The sequence below is a fragment of the Miniopterus schreibersii genome (assembly GCF_964146895.1).
Source record: "Miniopterus schreibersii genome assembly, chromosome: 4".
Taxonomy (NCBI): Eukaryota; Metazoa; Chordata; class Mammalia; order Chiroptera; family Miniopteridae; genus Miniopterus; species Miniopterus schreibersii.
Genome location: NC_138105.1, coordinates 11,868,276 through 11,885,484, shown reverse-complemented (window position 1 = coordinate 11,885,484; position 17,209 = coordinate 11,868,276). Strand labels below are relative to the sequence as shown.

Genomic DNA, 17,209 nt, shown 5'->3' with positions numbered 1-17,209 from the left:
GTAGGGAAGCTGAGAAAGGGCAAGGCCGATGAGCCCCATGGAAAAGCCTAGCAAAGTATCCTACGCGAAGGACACATGAAGTGCTTTGGGGATTGTCATAGGTCAACAACCTCATGCCGTCCTGTAGGCTGGCAGAGACGGCAAGTGGAAGGTGACGTCTGAGACAGACCTCGTAAGAGACGCTGGGAGGTGTATGTCCAGGGGAAAGAAGGCAGGACCGGGAGACCGGAGGGGACAATGCAGAGTGAGTGCCTGGAACCTGGAACATGGCGTTTGCCCTGCGGGATAAAGAGGGGTAACTGGAGGCCAAACGGTCAATGGCAGGCCTGGGAGGGCCATGGAGAGCCCTGAATTCGGTAGGCCCTGGGCAATTGGGTCGGGATTTCCATCAAGGCCCTGGGCGATCGGGTCGGGATTTCCATCGAGGCCCTGGGCAGTCGGGTCGGGATTTCCATCGAGGCCCTGGGCAGTCGGGTCGGGATTTCCATCGAGGCCCTGGGCAGTCGGGTCGGGATTTCCATCGAGGCCCTGGGCAGTCGGGTCGGGATTTCCATCGAGGCCCTGGGCAGTCGGGTCGGGATTTCCATCGAGGCCCTGGGCAGTCGGGTCGGGATTTCCATCGAGGCCCTGGGCAGTCGGGTCGGGATTTCCATCGAGGCCCTGGGCAGTCGGGACGGGATTTCCATCAAGGCCCTGGGCAGTTGGGTCGGGATTTCCATCAAGGCCCTGGGGAATCGGGCCGGGACTTCCATCAAGGCCCTGGGTGATCGGGTCGGGATTTCCATCAAGGCCCTGGGCGATCGGGTCGGGATTCCCACCAAGGCCCTGGGCAGTCTGGTCAGGATTTCCATCAAGGCCCTGGGCAATCGAGTCAGGATTTCCATCAAGGCCCTGGGCAGTCGGGTCGGGATTCCCATCAAGGCCCTGGGGAATCGGGTCAGGATTTCCATCAAGGCCCTGGGCAGTCGGGTCGGGATTTCCATCAAGGCACTGAGCAGTCTGGTCGGGATTTCCATCAAGGCCCTGGGCAGTCGGATGGGGATTTCCATCAAGGCCCTGGGTGATCGGGTCGGGATTTCCATCAAGGCCCTGGGCAGTCGGGTCGGGATTTCCATCAAGGCCCTGGGCTGTCGGGTCGGGATTTCCATCGAGGCCCTGGGCGATCGGGTCGGGATTTCCATCAAGGCCCTGGGCAGTCTGGTCGGGATTCCCATCAAGGCCCTGGGGAATCGGGTCAGGATTTCCATCAAGGCCCTGGGCGATGGGGTCGGGATTTCCATCAAGGTCCTGGGCAGTCGGGTCGGGATTTCCATCAAGCACGCTCATAACGGGCTTTACAGCCTAAGGCCAGTCCTGATGCAAGACAACCCCCACTGCAGAGGGAAGGCGGCAGGCGGGATGGAGGCAAAGACAGGCGGAGAAACCCTGCCAAGGACAGAACCAGGTTGGGTTTCCTCTGATGTCTGATAAAATGAATGGTTTTAATAGCAAACCACATTGTGGCTGGCCAAGAACTGGTGTTCACTTCTAATTAGATGCTCTTTGGAATTATTAGGTAAAAATCGATGAAAAACCACCGTGGAAAGGCACCTTTGTTTAGAGACAGCCAGTACTCCATGGAGAAAGAAGGGAGGCCAAGGGGGGAAATGTGCAAGAGAATCCAGCTGTTTCCTGCCCCTAAAGATAAGGAGTCTCAGGTGACTCAAGTTCCCTCAGCAAGTGATATGCGGGGGAGAAAGGCTGGGCTTGGTGGGGACTGGGTGCGAGTTCCAGCTCCCAGTAATCTGCGTCCTTGGGAAGTTCTGGGTCACTTCTCTGATGTGACGCTCAGTTGCTACATCCATATAGTGGAAAAATACTTACCTGCAGGGTTTCATGTAAAATGCTCCCCAGAGCCTGGCACATAGGAAGTAGCTAATCAATAGTATGTGACGCTACTGAATTGTTATCAGCGTTAACTGATTCTTTGGTGCCACCTCCTACCACTTTCCCCGCATCCACGGAGCACCGGCCACACACGCTCAGCTCATTTCTGCCTCGGGGCCTTGTGTTTGCTGGTCCCTTTCAACGATACCGTCCTCCCGTCAACGCACGGCTGACTGGTCCCCAGTATTCCTGTCCCAGGTCACAGGGCTGCCCCTTCCCATGAGCTTCCCCTGACTCCCCCAGATAACGAACACACCTCTGCTTGTCACGTTCTTTATAGCACTTGTATCTAAACTTGTCTCGTCCGTGTATATACGTCTCCTTGTTTATTTTCTGGTTCCCGACGAAAGACAGCAGAGAGACCTTGTCAGTGCTATTAATTAATTAACCTCTGACACAGTAGATGTTCCAAAAAAACATACTTGTGAACATTGTAGTGCTGTTGATAAAGCTAAACTATGTGACAAATAAAAACTACCCAGCATATAGCAAGTGCTAGGTCAATGCTAGGTTCTCGCCCTTGGATGGGTTGAGAGAATGGCTGCTCCAAAGTGCAGACAGACAATTTGGAAAGAAAGCAAGAACGGGGACAGTGGCCCCAGGCGAGGCTGGCTGAGTGCCGAGGTCTAGTTCTCTGCCAGGAAACAGAGGATGCCTCACAGGGGGATGAAGGCTCAGATCGTCATTCTAGGATGGAAGTTTCAGGAAATTAAGCTTTTTTTTTTTCCCCATGGAGAAAGAGGTTTTGTAAATCAGTGGACAGTTGTGATTTTGAGGAAATGCATCTGGATAAGTAACTCACAGAGGCCTCATGAAATTTTTAGAAAAACTAAGGAGGAGGGAAAACCAATCACCATCCCAGGCTTCTAGAGGAGAGTGCCTGGTCCAGCTGCTTAGGATTTTAAGCTGCAAAGAAGGCTCCTTCCAGTGATGAATTATAATGAGCGGAGATGGAGGACACACCTGTGCCCCATCCTATTTCGGGCCAAGTGCAATGGGGTTCCAGGTAAATTTGAGTATGATTTGAAAATCTAATACTTGCCCACCCTCTGCATTTTATACGTGAGATAATGGAGGCCGCAGGGTTTAAACAGAAGAGCTGGGACAAGTTCCCTGCCCCTGACCGCCAATGGGGATCTTTCCACTGCCTCATACTCAAAAGTAATGGGACTGGAATTTCATTGACATATACTCTAAGCCTAACACCCCAGGGGCTCCAGGTCAAGGGAGCTCCTGGGTGGCTCATGACACCAAAAAAGATTTCAGCAAGGAGGCACACACTTAACAATCTCAGTCCTGTGGATATGCAGGTTCCTACGGTGTGCGCACCGAGAGTGGCTGGGCTGGATCCTTCCCCACCCTCTGCTCTTGGGATGACCATGGCAGAGATCTGTGATAGCGCTCGAGGCCCTGACGAACATGGCAGACAGACAGACAGACAGGTAGAATCACATTACCTAGCAGTCCTGGCCTTCTGGCTTACCCTTGTGGAGAACCTGATACTGGAGACAGAATATTCTCCAGCTCCAAATGTCCAAAGCTTCCGAGGGATGGGTCGGGCTACCGAGCTTACCAGAGAACGGAGGCACAGGAGTGAGGTTGGCATTTTATTGTGTATTCAAAACTCAGTTATTAGTTTTAAGACTTAAGACTTCCTGCAATATATAATTTATATAAACATGTACAGAATGCACAAGTATAAACATATGTGTAATTTATTGTTTATCAATAAATAGAATTTCTCAATTAAAAAAACAAGTCTGTAGGCTCCTGTTTTTCCCAGAACACATTCCCGGGAACTGCATCAAAAAAATCAATCGTCGTAAAGCCAGCGGTGCTTCCCATAGAAACAAATTCGACTCAGGATCCCAGTACCTTCAAAGTTTCAGCTTCAAATAAGTAATAGGTATAGCTAACAATTTCATAAAACCAAAGATACAACCATCATCAAAATTTGCAATCTTTGAAATTGTATAATTAAGTTCCATGTTGTATATAAGGGGTACAAGTGTAATTTACATGTCAGTTACAAGGAGACTCGGTACACTGTGACCCGTGCTCGTGACCCCACTTATAATTCGGCTTTATTAAAAATGTAAACAAAATTAAGGTGCTAGCAAAATAACATTAAACTATAATTAATAATCATTTACACAGACTATCATTAGCAAAAATCTCAAAAGTTATCTGGTACTTAAAGGGGGAGCAAGTGGGGGACATCTATAATAGTGTCCACAATAAAAAAACTTTATCTGGTTCAGTGTCTTAGCAGATTCTTTATGTAACATACTTGTCAGCTGCTTGTTCACAGTCTAGTCCATGTTTGAGGTTTTTGTCATAGAATTTATATATATATAAATATATATATATATAAACATATATATATATATAAATATACATATATATTTATATATATATATATGATAGGGATCATTTTGATGACCCTTTTTCTCCAAATAAATGTTTTCACGGCAAAAAGGCATTTGAATTTATTCTATGTGACTTTGAAGTTAGGCTCATTTTTACAAAAATTAGCCCCATCTCTCTCCAACAACTCCTTTATTTCGAGGACAACAAAACCCCAATAAATAAAGGGTTTGTGATGTATAAATTTGCAACATTGTGTGGGTTGTACAACCTGGAGTAGCCAAACGAGGAAGAGTAAATTTGGAAGAATGCCCCCAAAGGTGCCCCCTTGGTATTGTTTTCCAACACAGAAGGCTTATCCTCTAAATTGGTTCACCTCTTGGTGAAGAAATTCTTAGTCCTGGAGAACTCAGGAGCATCAGTAATAATAAACACACAGAATGGCATCTGATGATTTACATAATGTTTTCACAAAAGTTGTTCATCACCACAACAACTTCATGACCTAGGCAGGGTGGTTCCCTCCGAGTCCAGAGAGGTCCAGTTATTAGTTGAGGGTCACACAGTAAGTCAGCCACTGATTCAGTGCACGTGCTCCCAGAGGCGGTGGGCGGTGTGGGCCATCAGAGCAGACAGCTCGGGTCCAAAGGACAGGTTCACGGCCTTGGGACTCAGAACCTTACTGCTTCCTCCTTGGCATTAGAAGAGGAACATCCTTGAAATGGTCCCAAGTCCCAATCTAGGAAAGGCAGAGGACAGTGACTTGAAAAAGCAAAGGGGGCTGGTCTAGCCAGAGTCAAGGTGCAAGGCAGGACCTAACAAACGATCTTCATGAGTGATGAGAATAGATCCCCAATCGAATCTGCTCCGTGGGCCAGGGAACCCCAGCCCGACACGGAGCATTTCAGCGTGTGCAGCATTTCTCAGCGACACTCAGGAGTCCTAAAGATCACGTGTTTTCCCTTCCCTGAGGCATGACTTTCTCCCCAGCAACACAGTCTTCACAGGACAGATTTTACTTTATTTTTTTGCATTTGGATGGTTTGGGGGCAATCTCCTCTTTCTCATTCCAAAGTCTTTCCTATCGGGTTTGGTTCCAGAACTAAAGTAAACATCGATGGAAATGGTAACTGACGCTTCTTAAGCAGCGGGAACAAAGAGAGTGTGACAAAGTCCTGAGGTGCCATGAAATCACAGCCAAGATCAACGTTAAAACTCCCCATTGCTCTGGGACTTGACAACGTTTTCTTCTTTGTGACATTCACTCTGGGGCGGTTGGCAAGAGCCGTGGACTAAGCCTTGAATGAAAGCCATCCAGGTCAATCTGAAGGTCAAAGCTGGCAAGGTCAAGGGTCTAGACGGCCCAAAGGAGGTGGTTAGTTCCTGTGAAACAGACAAAAGGCAGGCCGGCCATGGCTTTTCGAGGTAGAAGAGGGCTGTAGCTGCATCCTGTTGTTCTAGAAACAGGGAGGAATCTTAGAGATCCCCCAGTCCAAGCGTCAGCTGACAGATATATAAAGTGAGGTCCAGGCACGTCAGGGGTGGATCAAGATCTCACAGCCTATTAGGAGCAGAGCCACGGCTGGAATTCGGGTCCTCTGGCTTCAAGTCAAGCACTGTTTTTGCACCCCCCCCACTACTGCTTGGTCCTGTCCCTGCCACTGGGGGACTGAGTGACAGGCCTCAGCAGTGTAAGCTCCCAACAGTTCTCTCCTTTGAGAGCAACACAGTCAGAGCCCAGGGTCACACAGTGGTGCCCTGGGCCTCGCCACGAGCTCTCGGGAAAGATTCCAGAGTCTCTTAATAAACACCGAGATGCTACCGGCCCTGCCCACGGCTCCTTCGGAAAAGATGCTGCTCTAGCTCCCGAGCGAGGCGGGCTCCTCGGCGCAGAGGGCCCAGGCCACGGCCCCGGGGCAGCTGGCTGTCTTCGGCCTCCCTCCAGGGTTGCTGCGGACACCGTTGGCCTCGGGTGGATCTCTGCCCCAGTTCCTTCCGTGGTAAATAAATGGAGCGTGTCCTGAAAGGACTGACACCAGACACCAGGAGGAGCAGATGAAGTCTGCGACTGACACGGGACTGGCCAGGAGGACACGCACTCGGATCCGGGCCCCGGGAGGAAAGTGCGCTAGTGTCTGGCACAGAACAGGACGTGATGAGACAGTGAGTGGTTTGAACTAGCAAGAAATATGTGCCTTTGAACACGATTCTGATGACAGGCACAGGGTGGGGGCTGTTGTGACAACACTGGTCTGTGAGCAGGCACAGCAAAGAAGGCATATTTAGCGACACCTGTGGCCGAGATAGGACACAGTGAGCGATCATGTTTGGAACATGAGTGGGACCAACCAGGCACAGCAAAGGGACAGACTGGGGACAACAGACAGTGTGAGGCAAGGGCGAGATGCCAGGAAGGAGTGCTGGGAAATGAAAAATCCCTTCCTGGGGGGTATCTCTGGGGGAGAAACCCCAGTGAACAAGGGGCCGTCCTCTCCCAACTCCCGAAAACACTGCCTGCTGGAGTCCCGGAGGGAAAGCCCGGTGGGCACGGGATGCCTGCCCCGACGGATGGACGGACGGACGGAATGCTCGAAGGAAGAGAACACCAGGTGCAGTCACCCACAGGCAGCAGCTTAGGCCCTGGCTCTCTTGGAGGGATGGCTGTCTTCTGAGTCACTGCCCCAGGGGACTAAGTGTCACTGGGCTGAGTAGCCATCAAAGGAGAAGTTGCTGGGGGGTGGCACTGACTCTCCCATTGGCCACCACACTCCACTGCATCCCTGGAGAGAGGAGAAGACCACAGAACCTCAGAGTTGGAACGGACGTCCTGGAGGATCTCGGGAAAGAGCCTACCCCGTGCAGGACAGCCCCTGCCGTGCGGGTGCCGTGGGGCAGCCCCGACGTAGGATTCCCTAGTGACTGGCCAGGACACATCATTCTTGAGCAACTTTACTGAAACAGCCTGTTATTGTTATTGGCAAGAGCTTATTAATGTTCAGCCAAAATCTGTCTTCCTAGCGGAACTACTGTGCCCTACAGGCCCACTTAAAATTCTTCCCCCTACTAATTATGTCCTCTGAGTTTACTCTCTCCAAACCGCACATTTCTCTAATAGCGCATAGTATATTACGGCTTCCAGAATAGTCCTCGTAATGAGCACTGTCTTCTGAACACAATCCTTAGGCTACGATGATCTCTCTTGAAATAAGGAGCCAGGGAAAAAGACAAATCGACACAGTGAACCTGACACATCACATGCTTTTCACCATCAGTGTCGCTGACTTCCCTGGATGTGGTCAGTGCAATTGACTTCCCTGAGTGTGGTCAGGGTAGCTGACTTCCACGGGTGCGGTCAGTGTAGCTGACTTCCCTGGGTGTGGTCAGTGTAGCTGACTTCCCTGGGTGTGGTCAGTGTAGCTGACTCCCATGGGTGTGGTCAGGGTAGCTGACTTCCATGAGTGTGGTCAGGGTAGCTGACTTCCCTGGGTGCGGTCAGTGTAGCTGACTTCCCTGGGTGTGGTCAGTGTAGCTGACTTCCACGGGTGTGGTCAGTGTAGCTGACTTCCCTGAGTGTGGTCAGGGTAGCTGACTCCCATGGGTGTGGTCAGGGTAGCTGACTTCCATGAGTGTGGTCAGGGTAGCTGACTTCCCTGGGTGTGGTCAGTGTAGCTGACTTCCCTGGGTGTGGTCAGGGTGGCTGACTTCCCTGGGTGTGGTCAGTGTAGCTGACTTCCCTGGGTGTGGTCAGGGTAGCTGACTCCCATGGGTGTGGTCAGGGTAGCTGACTTCCATGAGTGTGGTCAGGGTAGCTGACTTCCCTGGGTGTGGTCAGGGTGGCTGACTCCCATGAGTGTGGTCAGTGTAGCTGACTTCCCTGGGTGTGGTCAGGGTAGCTGACTCCCATGAGTGTGGTCAGTGTAGCTGACTTCCCTGGGTGTGGTCAGGGTAGCTGACTCCCATGAGTGTGGTCAGGGTAGCTGACTCCCATGAGTGTGGTCAGTGTAGCTGACTTCCCTGGGTGTGGTCAGGGTAGCTGACTCCCATGAGTGTGGTCAGGGTAGCTGACTCCCCTGGGTGTGGTCAGGGTAGCTGACTCCCCTGGGTGTGGTCAGGGTGGCTGACTTCCCTGGGTGTGGTCAGGGTAGCTGACTTCCATGAGTGTGGTCAGGGTAGCTGACTCCCCTGGGTGTGGTCAGGGTAGCTGACTCCCATGAGTGTGGTCAGTGTAGCTGACTTCCCTGGGTGTGGTCAGGGTAGCTGACTCCCATGGGTGTGGTCAGGGTAGCTGACTTCCATGAGTGTGGTCAGGGTAGCTGACTTCCCTGGGTGTGGTCAGGGTGGCTGACTCCCATGAGTGTGGTCAGTGTAGCTGACTTCCCTGGGTGTGGTCAGGGTAGCTGACTCCCATGAGTGTGGTCAGGGTAGCTGACTCCCATGAGTGTGGTCAGTGTAGCTGACTTCCCTGGGTGTGGTCAGGGTAGCTGACTCCCATGAGTGTGGTCAGGGTAGCTGACTCCCCTGGGTGTGGTCAGGGTAGCTGACTCCCCTGGGTGTGGTCAGGGTGGCTGACTTCCCTGGGTGTGGTCAGGGTAGCTGACTTCCATGAGTGTGGTCAGGGTAGCTGACTCCCCTGGGTGTGGTCAGGGTAGCTGACTCCCATGAGTGTGGTCAGTGTAGCTGACTTCCCTGGGTGTGGTCAGGGTAGCTGACTCCCATGAGTGTGGTCAGTGTAGCTGACTTCCCTGGGTGTGGTCAGGGTAGCTGACTTCCATGAGTGTGGTCAGGGTAGCTGACTCCCATGAGTGTGGTCAGTGTAGCTGACTCCCCTGGGTGTGGTCAGGGTAGCTGACTTCCCTGGGTGTGGCCACCAAGCTGACTTCCACGAGTGTGGCCAACATTAAGTTCACTTCTGACTGTGGTGATATGATATGCTGTTGGCTCATATTGAGTTTGTTGCCAACTTACATGTTTTTGATACACACAGTTTTCCACACCTGTGCTCTTTATTTCATGGGTGCAGTTTATGTTGTTTGAGAAAAATATAGGCCATTACATTTGTCTCAGTTGAACTGTGTTTTATTGACTTGGTATCATTTTAGCTGATTGAGATCATTATAAATCATAACAATTTCGATATTCAAGATGTGATTGTTTAGCACCTACTCAAACAAGACTTTGAGGATTTTATAAGCACATAGGAAGGTCAGATAATTTATTGCTACCTAGATCATTCAGTTTAGTGTCACCTGCCTCTTAGGTCAAGATTAAAAAACGATGATCGGGACAGGGCTAACACAGAGAACTGTGGTGCACCGCCACCGACTGCCTGAGGATGGACCCGCAAACAGGCAACCCATGGAAGGCTTCAAGCAAGCGGGCAACCCTCAGTGTGCCTGAGGATGGACCTGCCCATGCAAGGCTTTGTCCAATGCCTTGCCGAATGTCTCTGCCAAGCAGTAAATAAACCTGTCCTGATAGATAATGAAATTCGTGGGCATGGTCTATTTTTAATGAAACAACACTGACTTTTGCTCACAAAGGATTTGTGTTATAACTGCCCTAAAATTTTAGTAAGGTCTATGTCAAGCCATGAGCCTGTAGTTTCCCGAGTCTAGCCTTTAGTATGCCTTTAACAATAGGGTCAATATTTACTGCTCTCCAGGCTGCCGTCATTTCCCTAGTCTCCAAAAGAGCACCAGTCAGAGGTCTTATCAACCAGTCCCTTTAATCCCCTGAGATACAATACGCTTTGGCTCAGAGACAATTAAATGTTTTCCATCAATCCTGGACAGCAGCTTTCTCCCCACCATGTCCTCTCCTGTCCAGTTGGAAGACTATCCGTATTGCAACAGAATATGTAAGATTTCTTCCCTAAATAATGAGATCTGACTATTTCCAGGTTTGCTACTGGCTGGTTACTAGCTTTTGACTTGTCCCTGGTTATACATTTCCTCTGCCAGATTTCCCTCGTGCTATTTTCAAGTGAAAATTCACTAGATAATGCAAGATGGGGCCTCATGTCTTTACACGCCCCCCCCCCCCCAACATTTTTACCTGTCTCATTCATTGGACGTATCTACTAAAGAAAAAAAAAACACAGGCATGAAGAGAGAGGAAGCAAGGAAGGAAGGGTCTCTATTCCTCATGGGCCCAATTCCCTTTCTATAGTATTTGTTATCATTGTTATTAACAATAAAGCAGCCGCCCATTAGGGCAGCACCTGTGTGTTCTGCCTTAATTCATTATTGCATAACTCTTTAACAGACAAGGAAACTGAGCTTCAGAGTTTACTTGGTTAATAAGTGGCAGGATCAGACCTTACCTTTAGGTCATTTTTGATGCCAAAGTCTGTGCTTTTAATGGTCCTGATATATTGTCACTCATCACCTTGAGAATTACCACTGCTGAGTCCCGTGCTCAGGCGCTGCTGTTTCTAACATTTTCTTGTCCCATTATGATAGACTTCAGGGTAATAGAAATATGTACAGGGGCACATATCTTATCTATTCCACCTACGGGACGCCTACAATGTGATGTGCCCCCCTTTACTGAGATACAGGGCGGCCCAGACGTTAACACAGGGCTGTCCTGCTTAAGACCCACCCAGGAAAGCGGGATCTTTGCCACATGGCAGGTATGCTTCCTGTGAAGCAGAACTGGGGAGGCCAGGCGAACAGGAAACCAACCCTGCAAGTGCGGGAGGGAACGAGAGGCCAGAGTCAGGGACAGGGCGAGGTTAATAAACATCACAAAGAGTGGGGAGTGGGGATGGAGGACAGGCAGGAGGAGCCCCAGATGGGGCAGATAGAAGGCTCCAGAGCTGTTGGGGAGAATGAAGGAGGTCCTTTGAGAAGTATTTCCAAAAGATTGTATTAGCTGTCTCATGTCATCTTGGCAGAGATTCAAATAAAGATAGACACAGGCGAGAGTATGGTGATTTCCAGAGGGGAGGGGGCCAGGGGCAGGTAGAAGAGGGTATGGGGGGATAAATGGAGAAGGAAGGAGACCTGACTTTGGGTGGTGAACACACAATACAATATACAGGTGATGTGTTATAGAACTGTACACTTGGAACCTATATAATTTTATTAACCAATGTCGTCCTAATAAATTCAGTAACTTTTTTACGTTTATACAGGATAAATAAGAAAAAATAAATATAACAAGGCTTTTCAGTATCTACAAAAAAATAAAAGATTGAGATTACTGTGGACTTGCTAATGGATGCATGGTGCCACTTCCATTTATTCAGGGTACATCAAGGCAGGAGAGGAGTCAGAGAGAAAGAAGGACAATGGCCCAGCCTCTAGCCCCGTGGAGAGATCAGGGCGAATGGGGACTTGAGAATAGTGACAGAGCGGTCTGGTGTCCTGGGTGGCCCGTGTCATTCTCAGCTGACACTAAGGCACTAATCTAATTGTTCACACTTAACAGTTTAATGTCACCTGCCTTTTTACGTTTTCATTCAAGGTACAAAATTATGGCCCAATAGGCGGCACCCCAAGAGACCTCTTTCCAGGAATAGATCACACTCAGTGCGCGTGGCTTTGACACGAAGTGAACCCCTTTCACCCCAACCCCTTTCGCCCTGCTAACTCAGCCAAGGCAGCAACGTCGGGACCCGGGCTCTACGCCTCGCTAGCCCCCCCCCAGGCCTGGCTCTGATGCTCAGTCCCTTCCCTGAGCTCCCTTTCTTGGTTTTTAAATGAGGGGGAGGATTACCTATCAGATCCTTTGCAGCCCTGGCATTCGGGTTGTGTGAGCGGCAGAGATGGTGGGTGACAGATACAGACCTTTTGATTGGGCACCAGCTGTGTGTGGGACTGTTCTCCAAAGCTGTGGGTAATTGCCTCAAATTTGGCTTTTAATATTCTGCTGTTAGTATCTGGTACTTTCTATTCTGTGTGGGGGAAAGAGGTTTCACTGGAAACACAAGAGGGTGTAATTTTTGGTTTTGCATTAAAGGAGCTGAAAGACCTCAATTTCTGAATCTGTAAAATTACACTGCAAAGCTGTTGAGTGTATCTGGGTGGGAGAGGACAGGGGCTGAGATGCCACTACTTAAAATGCAGCGAGATCACAACTGCCTCTCCTCAAGCATATGCTTCATCAGAAACATTGGCAGAGCCGCTCAAAATCCCTGATGCAAAACATCATTAAAAGAGAATCTCCAATATTTTAACAGAAGCGTTTTTTTAAAACAGTTTCTTGTATAAATAGTTTTGTAAACATCCTCTACAAGTTATGAAGAATTTGTGTATCTTTTCCCGTATTTAATCTTCAACACAAATCTGTAAGGAGGGAGGGGACCGAGCACTATTTTAACTTTAGAAGAGGAAGCAGGTCAGCGATGGGCCCGGGTGATGGCGGGGGCAGGGGGGGCAGGGCCATAGCTCAGGTGTCCCCCTCCCAGACCTGCATTCTGCCCACTGCGGAAGGTAGGAATCGCCCGTGTGCCTGAGGAGGTTTGCTCCAGAGGAGGGGAGGAGGGGGGGAGCTGGGGGAAGAGGGGGAGCTGGAGGAGCTGGAGGGAAAGGGTCCCTGGCTGAGTCCTCTCACAGCCTGGGTCCGAGACCCTGCGGTCCTGGGCGCCTGTAACCCATCCAGAGCCCAGACCCACCCAGAGCTCTGATGCCAGGTGCGGGGACGCAGGTGACGGGGGAGAGCAGACATTTGCGTTTTAAAGGGGTTTCCAGGCGGTTCTTCCGCACATAGAGGCTGATGCTCCCTGAGCACGGGGCTGTCCAATTATTCCGCTCACCCCGGAGCAGAGCTTGGACCCGGAGCCTCGGGTGGCAGCAGGGGAAAGGCGGGAGCGTGGGAAGGTCAGGGCTGGGGTCCGAGGCCCTCGGCCAGGCTCCTCCACCAGGGTCAGAATGCAAGCGCTGAAATGCACGCACAGCGCCGTTCAGCAAAGTGGGTGAGGCGGTGTGACTGGTTTTCATGACGCTGACGATGAAGAAATGAGAAAAGACTTGGGGCCAAAGCATGATCATGAGAAGGCAAAATAAATGTAGATGCACAGCATATTTATATGTGTTCAGGTGTTCTTTACGCGATGAAAAAATAGAATGTTTGAGTGCAATGAGCTGAGAAAAACTAATTATATTGTCTATAAACAGGGAGGACACACTAAGTTACCAGGAAGTCACATTACTCAGAAAACCTTAGGTCAACTTCTTCATCTGTCTTTAGATTCACACGGGATGTGTTCCATACATGATACAGCAACCAATCGGCACAGCATTAAACCATGTGAATCTCAGTAAGGAAATTCAATATTTCTTTCACTCTTTCTGATTATTTTATTATTTGAAAAAAAATTTTTTAGATTATATTTAAAAATTTTTCACGTATAGTTGACATACTAAAATTATATTCATTTCAGCTGTAAATATAGTGTTTAGACATTTATATACCCTATCAAGGTGATCTTTCTGCTTGTCGTTTTTTTTTTTAATGTTTTTATTGATTTTCAGAGAGGGACTAGAGAGACAGAAACATCCTCTATTGTAAGGAGAGGGATAGGGAGATAGAAACATCGATGATAGAGAAACACCATTGATCGGCTGCCTCCTGCACACCCCCAACTGGGGATGGAGCTCACAACCCAGGCCTGTGCCCTGACTGGGAATCAAACCGGTGACGCTCAACCACTAAGCCACACTGGCTGGATCCTTTCTGCTTATTTTAAAAAGAAAGACTCAGCTTGGCCTCACTCTGGCTTCCACAAGTCTCTCACACCTAACAAGTGGAGAGCAGGCCTCAGGCTTGGAGCCTTTAGCAAGCAATAGAACAAAATTAAATTTTAATGATAATTTATACAAATATTAATTTTTCTGTTTCATTGCACTTTATTTTTAGATCATCTTCTCTACATGGTTTTGCATTTAAGATCACGATACAGAGTTTCCTTTACAAATATATTTTAGAGTAAAAGTGCATTTAAAGACAAATAGTAAACCAATAATAGCATGGGTGGAGTGCTGATGCAGTAAAAATTGTGCAAGTAGCAGGAGAGTGACAACAGCCCTCCCAGGTGATGGGAAAGCTGACTGCAGAGAGCACAGTGTCTCGGCCAGGACGTAAACCAATGCATCCGGAAGCTCTGGGATCGAGGGCCAGGGCTCTTTCTGCTATTTTGGGCTGCTTGCAGAAAGGACCACAAATAGCTGAGTCTGTACAGTTTGGAATGCCTAACCCTGTGGCCTCGGGACAAAATATATTCTCAGGGGCTCTTTAATTCCATCACAAGCCTCAGTTATATCCATCCTTCAACAAGCCGAAGCGCAAGATCAAATCAGCGGGTGAGGCTTATTCTAACCCCAATGCACCTGCTCCCCCACTGCTCCGCAGTACAGATAACTAAGGTCAAAACAATCCCCTTGAGACAGTTTTTCTACTGCTTACCAGCATTCCTAAATGACAAAAGATTGGAACTCGGAGTCTTTGGGGGATTGGACTGCCTGCCCCCTTTTTCTGCTCAACTGTTTCTATGAGACTCAACCTAAATATATCCAGTTGAAAATGTCTTAAAAGCATGGACCCATGATGAAAACAGCCAACATTTTTGAGTGTTTACCGTGTGCCAATGACTACGCTAAATGAGCAAATCATGGCTTATCTCATATAATTTTCACAATAATCCTACCCCATAAGTTTAACTATGTGCAGACTCTAGTTGAGTGGAATGAGGTTTAATAACTGGCCCATGTCCAACATCTGGGGGGAGGTCGAGCCACGATCTGAGCCAGGCCATCCACCTCCAGGTCTCACTGCATCAGCAGGATGAAATGAGCCCGTACACCTAACCGGCACCTGGACTAACAGACTTGGCAGGTAGCAAAAATCCTGCTCTTGAGGAGCCGCCTAGATAAGTAGAGGGAATGGCAGGTGCACAAAAGTCCTTAAGAGCCCACAAAGTGAGTTGAGCTTCCAAGACACGGAGAAACAGGAGGTAAGAGAGCCCAGAGGAGGAAGCGATTGTTATTACTCGAAGAGAAGATGGGGGGAGGGGGGAGGAAAGTCTAGAGGGCTCCTACTGAAACCACACCTCAAGGCTTCTGCCAGGCAGGAAAGTCAGAAAGGCTGTTTGAAACAGCAGAAATAATAAGCCCAAGGTAGGAGAATTCACTACTTATTTGAAGAAAACAGATCAGTCTTGCATGGGTATTGATCACACAGGGAGTCAGGCTGGGGGAAAGTTGAAGGAAATGAGCTGGAAAACCAGACTGGGTTAGGCAAGAAGAGCTTTGTATGCCCGTCACTATCTGCCCACTGCAAGTCACACCATGTTGCTCAAGGCTATTTTATTACAACTCAATACAGCCAGCATTTGCAGTTTAAAATCCTATGTGCCTGAAGGGCCTTTCCATCCCCTTAATGATACATGTGAAATAGCTTCTCTCTCCGTGGTTATATTATACACGGAGTCCCAAAAGAAAATAAGAGGTAGGAAAAAAATTATAATTTGCAACACTATCAAGGGAAGGTCACCCTAAAATCACCAAATATGTGAACAGCCTTGAGTGCAATCCTAGAGTCCAGTCTTTAGGAAAGCCCTGGCAGAAGACTGCAGAAGAAGTTGTCCAGGGTGATCTGATGGTCTGGGGTGGGGGTGGGGGATCCAAAAGCAGGGGTTGAACCATTACAAGAAGTGAGATGGTAAAGTCTTGACCATGAACTCTTTGATGGCAGGATCCTTGCCTGTCTAGAGCCCTGCTGTATCCCCACTGCCTAGAACAATGCCTGGACCACATTTGGTAAATAATAAAAAGGTAATGGATGAATGAATGAGCAAGATTTGAGCTAGAAATGCTGAGACTTGGATTCTGATCTTTGCCCTTTTGCTGATGTACCAGCAAGATCTGAAGTCTTTGGCGCTCAGTTTTCTTGTCTGTAAAATATTGAGTTCAGCAGTCTATTCAGGTTACTCCTAACAAGACTTTAACAAATAACTTCATGGAAAGGCTACAACTGGCAGGATGGGATAAATGGTCATCATTCTGTGCACACACACACACACCCCGCCCCTCCATATGAACATCTGTGGGGTTTTTTTCTTAAATATGTTTTTATTGATTTCAGAGAGAGGAAGGGAGAGGGAGAGAGAGAGATCGAAACATCAGTGATGAAAGAGAATCATCGATCAGCTGCCTCCTGCACACCCCCTACTGGGCATGGAGCTTGCAACCTGGGCATGTGCCTTGACCAGAAATCAAACCATAACCTCTTGGTTCATAGGTCGATGCTCAACCAGAGCCACACCAGCTGGGCTGAACATCTGTTTTGATCAAAGCTGTTGTATTTTTATTGCTCACAGTTCCAAGTAAGAGTCTATTGGGACAAGAGATTTCCACACCAGAGAAAAACTGTTTAAAAACCACTGGGTTGCTCGAGCTCTGTTGTCCTCTCCAGCTATAAAACTCAAAACTTTAATGATGCTAAAATACATGGAAGTAAAATTTGATCAGACTTTGCAACAGCTGTAGCTACTCAACAATAGAATGTCTTGCCTTGGATAATATTGAGGAGCTACCCTTCACTGGGAAGAGAGACAGACAGCTACTGACCAGATGAGTAGTAGAAGAGGTAACTGCATTGGGCCAGGTCATTTCTGAAGCCCTTCCTGTGTCTGAGAATCAAACGTTCTGCATCTTTCAAGAGTTTTCAGTTAACTGGCAAAGGGCATAGTTTCATGGTTACCAGCAAGGTCTTTGAACTCAGATGAACATGGATCAGAACCCTGGCCCTACCACTCACTAGGTGTAGGACACTGTTCAAGTTATCTAATCTCTCTGAGTCTCAGTTTCCTCATTAGTAAAATCGGAATAATAATACCTGCTTCATATTATATATTCAGGACTCAACATATGTAATGCTCTTGGATCAATGCCTGGGATAGGAGCCAGTGCTC

At 48.6% G+C, this 17,209-nt stretch overlaps 1 protein-coding gene across 1 annotated transcript in view; it reads right to left on the bottom strand.

The window, feature by feature from the left end:
• Window positions 1–6,314: 6,314 nt before the first annotated feature.
• The window catches only part of HTR4 (5-hydroxytryptamine receptor 4), a 121,479-nt gene continuing 110,584 nt past the window's right edge, over window positions 6,315–17,209 (bottom strand). Inside the window, exon 8 of the mRNA XM_081134729.1 lies at window positions 6,315–7,073. Within this exon, the coding sequence (XP_080990855.1) occupies window positions 6,983–7,073 (91 nt within the window). The 3' untranslated portion in view covers window positions 6,315–6,982. The remainder of the gene's footprint in view (window positions 7,074–17,209) is intronic.